Source organism: Diorhabda sublineata, chromosome 4 (assembly GCF_026230105.1).
Source record: "Diorhabda sublineata isolate icDioSubl1.1 chromosome 4, icDioSubl1.1, whole genome shotgun sequence".
Classification (NCBI taxonomy): domain Eukaryota; kingdom Metazoa; phylum Arthropoda; class Insecta; order Coleoptera; family Chrysomelidae; genus Diorhabda; species Diorhabda sublineata.
The window spans coordinates 28287050-28299535 of NC_079477.1; the positions used below are offsets into that span (position 1 = coordinate 28287050).

At 29.6% G+C, this 12486-nt stretch overlaps 2 protein-coding genes across 5 annotated transcripts in view; one reads left to right on the top strand and one right to left on the bottom strand.

The window, feature by feature from the left end:
• LOC130442473 (dmX-like protein 2) overlaps nucleotides 1–3601 on the top strand; it is a 29417-nt gene extending 25816 nt beyond the window's left edge. For all 4 annotated transcript variants that reach the window (XM_056776621.1, XM_056776620.1, XM_056776622.1 and 1 more), the window contains 5 exons: nucleotides 1417–1477; nucleotides 1621–1829; nucleotides 1944–2013; nucleotides 2195–2487; nucleotides 2659–3601. In XM_056776621.1, the coding sequence (XP_056632599.1) occupies nucleotides 1417–1477; nucleotides 1621–1829; nucleotides 1944–2013; nucleotides 2195–2487; nucleotides 2659–2856 (831 nt within the window). In that variant the 3' untranslated portion in view covers nucleotides 2857–3601. The remainder of the gene's footprint in view (nucleotides 1–1416; nucleotides 1478–1620; nucleotides 1830–1943; nucleotides 2014–2194; nucleotides 2488–2658) is intronic.
• Nucleotides 3590–12324, bottom strand: LOC130442474 (DNA (cytosine-5)-methyltransferase PliMCI-like). Its single transcript, XM_056776624.1, has 17 exons — nucleotides 11894–12324; nucleotides 11399–11594; nucleotides 10916–11169; nucleotides 10474–10602; nucleotides 10175–10413; nucleotides 9836–10020; nucleotides 9515–9750; nucleotides 9216–9391; nucleotides 8980–9130; nucleotides 8641–8890; nucleotides 7859–8053; nucleotides 7128–7294; nucleotides 6635–6903; nucleotides 6187–6467; nucleotides 5008–5329; nucleotides 4693–4919; nucleotides 3590–4629 (listed from the first exon to the last, which is right to left on the bottom strand). Exons 1-17 carry the CDS (start codon nucleotides 12152–12154, stop codon nucleotides 4268–4270), a joined length of 3900 nt encoding a protein of 1299 aa, XP_056632602.1. The 5' UTR covers nucleotides 12155–12324; the 3' UTR covers nucleotides 3590–4267.
• Between the last annotated feature and the right edge of the window lie 162 nt (nucleotides 12325–12486).

Below are 12486 nucleotides of genomic sequence, written 5' to 3' on the forward strand. Positions count from 1 at the left end.
GTGATATTTTAATTTTGTTATATAAATTATTTTCGAAACATAAATCCACTTCAAATGCAACCATAAATATCTAGAGAGATAAATTTAATTATGCTGTACATTACACTGCAATCAGAAGATTTACTGGTCCCACCGATCGAAACTGCTTTCAGCATCTACAGGTCGTCTTCACATTCTAAAACTCTAATTCGAGGATATTAGATCTTCTCCCTTACAGGTTTCTTATCCAAAGCATTTTTTGTGTATGGTCTTTGTGAAGAGACACTTTAGAACTGGGTAAAATGGAATTTCATCTCTCCTCCTATAGAATCTACTGTCATCAGTCAGGGTACCCAACTTTGGGAATTTCAAAGTTGAAGAGAAAAAATGTGGGATGGGATATTTTTAGGGATTTTTATAACTTCAAATATCGATATATAACATTGTAAGGAAAAAGTTGTGTAACAGAATATCGATTGAAATGTTACAAAATCTGATTATGGTTCGATCCGCACTGCATGGAATGGTGGATCATGTACATAATTTCAACTATCCGCAAAAATTTTGAAATTATTTAATACATCTATAATCAATATGTATGATTTTAAAAAATCAGAATCTGAAGAAAATAATTTGTTACTTGAAGTTTCAAAAAAAAAGATGTCGCCCAATGAAATTAATCATTGATTGTTTTGAATTTAGTATTTGTTTTATATATTATTATTTTTAATGTTATTTAACTATTTATTTTATAAATGATAAAGTTTTTTAAGGGAATTCCTAGTAATGTAGGGATTTTGAGGGTTTTTGATTAGAGCTTTAGGGAGATAAATTATTGAGAACACTGTCATCAGTTTCTGCTAGACCTAATCTCATCCGGTGAGGAAACCAAACCAAATACATTTTCATATACTAAAGAGGCTTTTGTATGTTTTTTCCGGTCAAGTCAAGTGTATTAGTCTCCGAATTAAGTTTGATAGTTTTATAGTCAAGAATCCTTACTAAATAGACTGTTATTCTTACCTAATCAAGTTCTCTTTAACATTCTACTTTAAGTCAATGATATGGGAACTAAATACTGTGATAGTTTATTGTCTATAACAATTAATTAATTACCTTCTGATAGTTTCTATCCACTCATGTATCAATAGCAAGTATTTCTGTCTATAAGATGCTGAGGCATGAGGCAAGCAATAGTGAATATTTGATCCTATCTCCAAATACTCCAGCACCAGCTCATGTACCTGAATATAAATATCTCTTGTTACTGTTTTAAAAGTGATTGTGAATTAGTTTGACAATTGAAGAGAATTTGTGTTTTGTAATATTCGCAACCTTGCTTTGTAGATGATTAGTGTTGTTTTGCAAATTATTTTCCTATCGATGAACCACACCTCCCGAAATGATAATTTTATTCACATTCATTTCTGTCGTCAGGTTCTGAAACACAAAATTGATGGTATTAGAAGAATAACAGCACACCCTCTATTGCCTTTATGTAAGTATTTATATTGCAACTCAAAAGAGTTTTTGTTCTTCATTGAAATTGAAACCTTTAACATAAATAACAATATTAAAAAAAATTATATAATTTTTAAAATGTATTTCTATGAATCTCTTAGATATCTATTTCTTTTCTAGATTTAACAGGAGGTCAAGATGGTTCAGTACATCTTTGGGAGTGGGGACATCAACAACCTGTAGCAGTTCCGAGACCACCAGGAACATATGCAAAAGTAACAAGAGTACGATTTTCTCAACACGGTAACAAATTTGGAGTAGCAGATTCTGATGGAAATTTGAGTCTCTTCCAAGTTGGATTAAGTTCTAATGCTACAAGACCTTTCTTTGTAAGTTTGTGAAAATTCTAAACCAAATAAATTCTTTTATTGATAGAATGGTCATAATTTGATAATAATATAGTTAGTAATTATAAAATAGATTAATTATTTAATTATTTACAGACTCTTCAGTGCCACAACAAAGGAATAAGTGATTTTGTATTTCTTGGTTCTTGCAGTTTATTAGCTACAGGTATGTATTTTTAATACTAAATATTATTACAGTATTATTAATAATTTATTACAAATTCTATTTAAAAAAAAACAATAATTGTTAGAAAACAATTTTTTGATCTACCAATGCTCCATAACAACAGTTTTTCATCAAAATTCCGTGTAACAAAATACTTAATAGTAGTATTATTTTATTTTAGCGGGACACAGTTCGGAAAGTAAAAACGTTTGTATTTGGGACTCTATCCTACCACATGGGAAAGCTCTAGTAACTGCATTTACCTGCCATGAACAAGGATCTAGTAGCTTAGTATTTGCTCCACAGCACCAAGTATTAATATCAGCTGGTAAGAAGGGTGATGTTTGTCTGATTGATGTTAGGTCAAAAGCAATTAGACACAAATTCACTGCACACGAAAATGCTGTTAAATGTATAGCCATTGATCCACATGAAGACTATTTTGCTACTGGATCAGCAGATGGAGACATAAAGGTGAAATATTTTTAATAATTTCAATACGATACTAGCTCTTCAGCTCTTCATAATATATATATATATATATATATATATATATATATATATATATATATATATATATTATAATGAAATAATTTCTCTATGTATATTGTATGATTTGTGTTCCAATAAATTTTTTATTCTTAGATTTGGGGTGTAACCGTTCCAAACGTGTTATTATCACTACCAGCGGAACATGCCAGGAGTAGCTTTTTCAAGAACATAGGCCAAGGTGTTACTCAGCTGCACATCGATACCCATAATCGACTATTTTCTTGTGGTGCTGATGGCAGTATGAAAGTCAGACAATTACCTGATAGAGAAAATTTACTGAATCATCATTAATAATATTGTAATTTCCTAGTTGATATTTAAGTGTCATTTATTGCATTGCCTAAAATTCAAGACTTAAAAGTCCTACTTACATAATCTATCGATGATTCTGTTTAATAATTTCAAAACTGCTAGTTTAAGAATATTTATGAAATTGTATTTCCTCTCCTTGCATTAAGACTCCGCAATTTTCAAAAATAATACTGATGCCCATTATGTTTTTTTCTCTCTGGCTGTATTTCTATCTAATAGAAAATAATTTTCTATTTTACAAATTATTCCTCTTTGTGATATGCCACAATTAAACAGAAAGGTTCAATATCTTCAACTCGATAATGAAATAAGCATTCAACAGAGTATAATTGAAATTTCAAGCAAAAATAAAGATAATAACCTTTGTTATAAATTTTGTTCTCGAAGATCGTTCGAAGAATATTTCATTAAATTATCGAAATATCTAAAAATGCGCAGAGTCCATCAAATAGTGATTTGTGGTATTAAGTAAAATTTAATTTTTTATATTTCATTTTCGGACATTGCATTGAAACTTTGACTAAATGAATGGAACTACAAAGATCAATACTTTATTTCGTGAATTCACTGTAAACTTGTTGCTGAAAGTATTAGCACTCGTTAAGAGCTTATTTTTATTTAATTGTTGATTGTTAAAACATATTTAAATGTATATCTAAACAATAATTGTGATTATGTAGAATTGTAATTTAGGCTAAAGTAAATTATATAATTTTAATCAAAATTATCTTTTATTTTGTACATACACATCTGAACAATTAGATATTAAGTCTTCAAATATATTTAGAACCGTTGCGCCAAACTTGACCTGTTTCAACCTTTGAGGGTTACCACCATTTCCAAAGGTCTTTTCTATTAGATACATAGAAAAATTTATGGAAAGTGCTTAACACAATATAGTAAATATAGGGGAATAAGTTACTAGACACATTTTCCATATATCGTCATAAATATTGCGCACTAGTTGAAAAAAGAAATCGAAATACACTTGTTAAGATTGTGCAAATGCACCTGCATAACATTTAACAAAGGGCAGAAGAAAAACTGAGAAAAAAATAAGATGTTACAAGAACTATGTACTGATTTGGTTAACACAGGATGGTTAGGGAGAGCAATAAAGCTGATAAGGTTGGGACATGTGGAGCGATTTAGGCTGTTTAGCAATAAAATGAAATTTAAAATTGTATAAAATTTATCACATAGTTAGAAACTATACTCGTATTAAGGTCAATTGGTGTATATAAAGATTGATTTGTATATAAAAAATATCATATCCACAAATACTTTTAAATAATACATTAAATTTAAAATTACATTTTCGCACTAATAAATTGTCTGAATCAATTTTCAACTTACAAATTTCTATATTAAAATATAAATAAAAACATTGTTACAAAAGTGGGAAACTATTATTTATTGTGAGGTCACAGTCCTCAATTTTTGGTGGTTTTGCTGGTGTAAGTGGTGATGTTGATGAACTTTGTATAAATTGTCCATTTTCTGATGGTGTGGCTGGTTGCACTGGTGGTGTGAGTGGTTGTTTTGGTAGTTCTGGTGGATGTTTATCCATAGTAAGTTGAAAAGCTTTGGCTATCTCTCTACCGATGGCAGCTCCCAGAGGAGGAGGTACGGCGTTACCCACTTGTCGATATTTGTCCAAAATGCTCCCACAAAATTTGAACGTATCTCTGAAACCTTGAGATCGAGCACATTCTCTCACACTCACTACTCGATGCTGGTTAGGATGTAAAACTAAACAATGAAAAAATATGGACACTGTCACATATCAATATCATAAATTCTAAATATTCTTACCTCTACCCTGTTTGCCCATAGGTTCCGGATTTGTAATAGTAGTGCCGAAATATCCATCCCATTCTAATCTTCCATATAATCCCGCCCAATGATTATGCCGATCTCCTGTATGAGGTAAACACCAAGGTATTAAAGTATTACTCTGCTTATCTGCTGGATCACATGGTTTTCCAGTTACACATTGACATACTCCTCGAGGTGAATCTTCTGGTTTTTGTTTCTTTGTTCTAAAATTACAGATTACACATTAACCCCATAATGTAATATTGACAATTTAATTTTTGGGGGGGGGGGGATATTTATTACAGTTATTACCTGTACAGATATTTCAATTTTACAGTAATCGTTCCATCTGATAATTTTAAGGATATGTTGGGTAAGTCCCTCCAATCAGAACCTGGATATGTCGGTATATGAGACATCCGAGCTTCAACTAAAGTTGACATTTCTTTACAAATGTGATCTCGCAGTAAGCCAGAGTCAGCAACGCCTCTCATTTTTCTTTGAAAATGGGTTTCTGGCTCACAATTATAAGCCATTTCAACATTACTACAGCCATTTTTGATAGAGGGTAAGTCTGACATAGCGTCTTTTACTGTTATTGTGCGGTAGGGGGCGGACTCTGTCCAAAAACACTCTAAAAGAAAAACACGTGGACGTTTATTTTTAAAATAAATGAAACATTTACGAGATGTTTTATTACTATTTTAGCTGTACAAATTTTTCAATAAATAATTATAAGATTGAACTAATCGACATGAGGGGATCAAAAAAAAATTTATTAAAACACAAACAATATTCTCTTAGAATTTAGCCTCTGGTCATACAGGAATCAAACAGGCCAGTACACTCACACTCGTCAAGAAAGGTCCGAGAACGCCTTTAAATGGCACAGAATCTTTCTGCCGGGTAGTAAAATACTTCTTTTTAAAAAAGGAAGGAACTGAGTTCCTTCTAGGCAGGATCATCACAAAAGATATTTAACTATCAGTAAAACGAAGTTATACTCCCTCAATAGTCTACAATTCACTGCCGCCGCATAGAAGGGAAGATATAACCACATTGAAGCTGGCATAGATACTGGACATAATTTGAACTGGAAGACGAGCTATAGATATCAAAAACAACTCCGATAGGAACCCCAATAAACCTTATGAATACAGTGCAATGTACATCCACATTTACATATAGATCAAACTATTTGAACATTAAGGGAAGTAAAGTAAGAGCGAAATATATTAATCATTCTAAAAATTTATGTAACCATGTTAAATCACACACACACACACACACACATCAAACCATAGTGAAATGAGAAAAAATATTATATTGAAATCATACACAATCGTGATCCTTATTCACAAAGACTAACAAGAATCAAAACATCACAAGTCAGATACAAATAATCTTCTGGTGACAAATTTCGAATTAGTTTGGCAATGTTATTCAAATAATAAATGTTTCATTAATAGTTACAATAGTATTTGTAATTACCATTGTAGTAAATATCTCCATCAACAGAGAAACTTAGGTGAGTTACTTTTTTATTAAACACATGTTGAGGTTCGGGGTATTTTGGAAGAACATAACCAGGTGCTGATGCCATCAGAATTAGCCGTCTTCTTGTTTGTGGAATTCCATATTGTCCAGCTTGAAGAATCCCAAATGTCACTTGATAACCCATGGCAAGCAGGCATCTTAACGTTAATTTTAAAACCATACTTTTTTTGAAAGATACGAAATTTTTCACGTTTTCTAAGATGAAATACTTTGGTCTAAAATAACCAAAAACATGTGAAAATTAGGGCTATAACAGTTCAATTTTTAATACTTTATGTATTTTATATTTTTAAGTATTTTTTTGGATTTATGAAATAAATACACTTTAAAATGCATAGATGTTAACTCTATAATGAAAGTTCATTATAAACCATTTATGTACCTGTAATATTCACAGAAAGTTAAATATGAAACCACCAAAGAATTCTTAAAGGAAGAATAATTTCGATAGTTGAATCTGTTCATTCCTGAAAATCCTTGACATGGCGGTCCTCCCACCAACATTTCCACTTCACCTTTCTCAGGTAATCCATTATCTTTGGCTTGACCGCTTAGAATCAAACTTAATATATCATTACAATCCTCTATAAACATTCGACAACTAGGATTGTTTTGTTTGAAAGCGTTAGCTGCAGCTACATCCCTTTCAATCTAAAACAAAATATAGGTGTTTAAAAATTAACACTAGTATTAATCATGTTACACACAATACTTGTGTGTGATTTGCTTATACAAATTTGGAGATATTTTTGAGTTAATGAGAAAAATGATTATAGATTCGAGCTCTTGACAATTACCCTAACTTTGAATTCTAAGATCAAATTGGAAGTTGTGAGTTTGAAAATTCTTAGATCTAGAGTATTCGAATCACTTACCGCCCATTTAGATTCTGCAATTTTACTCATTTTAAGACCTTCAGACAAACCACCACAACCAGCGAATACATCCATTGTTGCTAGAGGTCTTTCAATTTTTTCCCAATCTGTTGGCAGTTCTGCAAATTGCATCCGTTGTTTTGCCATGCCCTTTATTTTACCACCACCTACAACATAAAAAATAACATTAAAAAATATTTATAATATTTTTCTGATACCTTTATTTATGTTTATGTTCAATCTGAACAATATTGATTTCGGAAATTGAAATAAAAACCAGTTAACAAAAATTTAATTTGATCAAAAATTGACTTTTCTACATGAAATTGTTCTTTCCAAGTTTGAATTCTTCAAAAATCAACTTTTATTAATATAACTTTGTCAAAAGCTCCCATTTTTGAATTCTACTAGGTCAAAATTTGGCTGTTCTGAATTTAAATTTGTTGTAGATTGGCTATTCTTAGTTCAATTTGAACAAGGCTCCACTTTTCTAAGTTTATAAGCAATCAAGAACACCAGTTATTAAAAAACTTAAACAAAAGGAAAAATCTTGAGCAAAAAGCTGGTGAACCTTGGTAAAAAATGGTTTCCCCCTAATAAATTTGAATTAACAACTTGGTTTTTCTGTATTAAGTTTATTTCTAAGTTTAATTTGGTAAAATTTAACTTTTACAAGATGAATTTGTCTTGGCAGATTGGCTTTATTAAATTTATTTGTATTATTCACTTACCTTTTCCTTTTCCTATTATACCAATATTTTTTGCTTTTGCGGGTAAATCGAATATTTTACGCTTTTTAGCGTCATAAGCTTCAAGAAAATAAAATCTGTATGGTCCTTGTTCTGACCATTCAGTTGAAGATGCAAAATTATATCCATAAGCTAAATAGCATCTACCCATCACTTTATCAAATGATACAGTTATCACTAGAAAGAAAATTATACTGAAAATATAGGAATATTGAAAAATACGACATTTGCATAAAAAATATACATAGAGAAAGGCAATTCTGGTGAATAAATATTAAGGAATTTAATTTATTCCATAACATGCAGCAATTGTCAAAAAAGTGAAAAGGAAACAAAATGATAGACAGGGGAAGACAATTCTGTTGAATAGATACCAGGCAATTGAATGTTTTCCATAAAATCATTCAATTTATAGTATATTCTACACTGTGATATGTAAAAAAAATAAGTGCAAAGAGTGCAAAACTTCTTTCAGTGTACATAACATCAACTGTACATACATAAGAAACAGGATATTCAGGATGAAAAAATTATTAAAGCAATCTTTAATTTGTTTTTTTGAGAGTTCCATTTATATAACACTTAACATACTACTCATAGTACTCATAGCATAACTAACTGAAATGATATTACTAATGATGAATTTGAATTCAACATGTTAGCGTTAATTAATATAATGTCTATAAGCCAAAATAACATTGAGTCACTTTATACAACTTAGTAGTAAAAAGTATGCAGTCAAATAATTCATACAATATACTCACTTTCGTCACTATAATATAAATAATTTATATCCTTGGTGAATGCAGAAGATAACATGCCAAAAGTATTTTCGGGTCTAAAAAATATCCTGACTTTAATATTGATATCGTTTTTAGAATCGAATATGTCTTCTATTGAGCCAATAACAAATGGATTTGGAGTATTTTCATTAGATCCCTTTACCTTTTCAAAATTTTTCCTATAATATTCTGGATACAGTTCTGCAGAATCTAAATCACATATATCTCCATTCTAAAATAATCATTGATATTAGATTCAAAAATTATCTGCTTAATTACAATTCACATTAAATATATGTCGAAAATTTTCAGGTCACTCACGTTTTCATTTGAACGTTTATGGATGTATTCAAAAATATAAACATCTGGATGTAGAAATACCCCAGTACCGATCGTATAACTTTCATTTCTCCAACTAATACAATTATCTACAAGTGTTGGAGTATTGATCTCATTCAATTTTTGCCGCCTTCTATAACAAAAGTAACAATTTTGCATCCTTCTCTTATTACTAAATATAATTTACAATGTTAACATCATTTTAAAATGAAAATTACCTGCAAGATTCACAGCCATCACTGTTATGTTCAGAATCAAAAACAATATCTACAAATCTATTGGTCTCAAATCTTTTGCTAAAGAAGAAATCTTTACCATTATCTTCAAGAGGTTCCTCTAAATTTAAATTTCCTCCTATAATTGACCAGTCTTCTGGAACTTTACGATATATCACCTAATCAAGAGAAAATAATAAAATTTGAAAATCCTCATTCGATTTAAAACGTATCAAATACTAATTTTTTATGATTCTTTAATTGTTATAGATTCTATTATGAAATAAACAGGAGTCACTTACATTTGCTTTCCTGAGAACACTTCCAAGGAGAAGATCTTCACATTCATCTACTACAAATAATTCTCTTGGATCTGCTGTTTCTCCTAGAATAGTATCTGTTCCTCTATACATAAGCTGACCGTGGAATTTTTTAGGGAACTCATCGTACATGTAAACAATTTTAGCAATTGCTAATGGATCTTTTGGATTCTCCGATCTTAACATAACATAATCTCCTGCTTGGACAGTAAAATTGTCTGCAAATATATGATCCATTAAACTCACTTTCCTAATATAATAATAGAAAATATTACTCAAAACCAAAGATAATTTATAACTTACCTATTTCTGCAGATTTATAGCAATCATATCCTTTATATTTTCTTTCAGCTTTATCTTTCCATTCAACTCTATGTATTATTTTTTTTGATAAATGTTTAATTTTCTGATGCTTTTGCTCATCTTCGACATCATTTTCTTCTTCATTTTCAGATATTTCTGCATCAATTATTGCCATTTGCATACATCTACACTCAAAAATATTCAATTTTATAGTTAACAATTCGCATACATCAAGAAATAATTTAAACAATGTTCACAAAAAGTCGCGACTACATTTTACATTAAAATGAAAGCTAAAAGCAAATAAATGATTAAGAAACCAAATTTCATGGAAATTACCTTCTACGCTTACAAGCTTGTTTTGCTCTACCACTTCCTCCAAATTTCAACATATCTTTACAATGGTTACATTCCCCACAATCAGGAGACTGACACGGCTCGCAAACACCACAACGTTTCTTCTTTGGTCCTTTGTTTTCCACATTACTGTTAATTTGATCAGGAAAGAATTGTTCAAATACATCTTGCACTAATTTGGTTGTTACAGCTTTAGTCATAGTATGTTTTGTTTTTGAAATCTAAATACAGGAAAGTCTATAATAGAATAATGTTACATATAGGGAGAACATTATAATCACCTTATTAATTATTCTAACTTTTCTACGTTTCCTAAATGCTACACCAGCTATTTGTATCAGAGATCTTATGCAAGGAAGTGTTATTAATTGTAGGTCATCTTCTTCAGCTGTCTCATCAATACCAGTTACCTAAAATAATTCAAAAAATTATACTTTCAATACTTTCCAATACTTTCAGTAATACCAATACCAGTAGGGGAATTCATAAAGATATGGCACCAATAGTTTTAAGAATGTTTAAAGATGAATTTCTAACTTATCTAAATAGACTCAAAAAATTTGTTGAACATTGTTACTTGTTATAAAGGTGGTCAGAAAATATGTTGGAGATTTAAGATTAGAAAATTTTAATGGCTTGGAAGCAAATAATTTTGTGCAAAGAATTGCTAGATCTATCTATCTATCTATCTACTTTTTGTTTAAAATAATGAAAAAGAAATACCTGATCACAAATGAACTGTGCATTTTGGAGCAACAAATCTTCTACATCTTTGAATTCTCCACTACCTTTGATATTCTCAACTAAGTCTTCATATGTTGGATTTTCGTATGCATGATCATAAACATACTCAGTTACATATTTTGCTATTTTTACTTTCTCTTTAATATTACTAAATATAGACTCATATTCCTTAGATGGACTCATCAAATAGTAGTGAGCAAATTGAGTTGTAAATCCAATTGGAAGGTTTTCACCTAAAATTTTATAAAACATTTTTTTTCATAGTGAAATTAAAAATAAAATATAAACTTTGAAAATAATTAAAACTAAATATAATAAGGCTACTTCTTATTGAATAACATGATCAAAAGACATTGTAGAGACTTTTAAAGGTATTAATATATTAATTTGGTCTTTCCAAATATTATTGATTTAACATAATTTAATATCTAGTCCACTTAATAAGTAAATGTTGATTTTTACCTCCATCGAAACCTGCCATCCACCATTCATCAATGGGTCCAAGATCATGTGCTGGTACACCATTATCTGGACTAGAATCTTCTTCATATATAGGTTTGATGTATCCAGAAAAATACAGTGAAACGTTTTTTTCAATTAAACCACAATCAAATGAACACAGATGCCCCATTTTGTCATAAACAGTAAAATAAGTAATCTAAAAAATTTTTTAATTTACTTATTTATCAATAGTTTTCAAAGGTTCAACAACTTTTGAAGTTTCTCCATTTTTAGGTAAAATGAAAATTGTTTACATTTTAAAATAAATTCCCTACCTTATAGATAAAAAAGTTGAAAATGTCTTCAAATTGTGATTAAAGTAGCGAGTACAATTCAAATTGTTAATTTTATATTAGCATTAATGTGATAAAATTATAAAATTTTAAAGACAGTAGTTTTTAAAACAGGTAGAATCATATGTAGAGTATAGGTAAGAGATTAATGTTTTAAGCTTACCTTATGAGTCGGAATATCATCATCATTATACAGTTGCTCTTTTCCTGTATATAAGGATAGTTTTTCATCTGTAAGAGCAATAAATTCATCATTGGAATAATTCGGATGACCTCCATAATATAAAACAGAGTCAGAAAATTGTTTGCAAACTATACATCTTTCAGATTTCGTAACGATTTTATTGTTATTTTTTATAATTTTTGCAGAATTATTTTCAGTTTTTATTTTTTTATTTGCATTACAGTTCTCATTATTTGGCATTTTAGGATTTAACTATTTATTTTACTTTCTCAATAACACTATTCTCAACAAATGAAAACAAAAAAAAAACTGATGAAAAACCTAGTTCTTAAATAAAAAAATAATTAAGGTTATCACTTTAAGTTTGTAAATTCTTGGCGGGAATGCCTTCTATGAAATTCTCAACTGTCAGGGTAATAACTTAACAACGTTGCCAGCTATTTCAATATCATATCGTGATCTATTAATTAATATAATTATGTAAATTGTTAATGTCACATCACATTCTGATAAAATTCGAAATAGGTCAAAACTTTAATTATTACCTATTTTTTGAAACTAATTTTCTAACA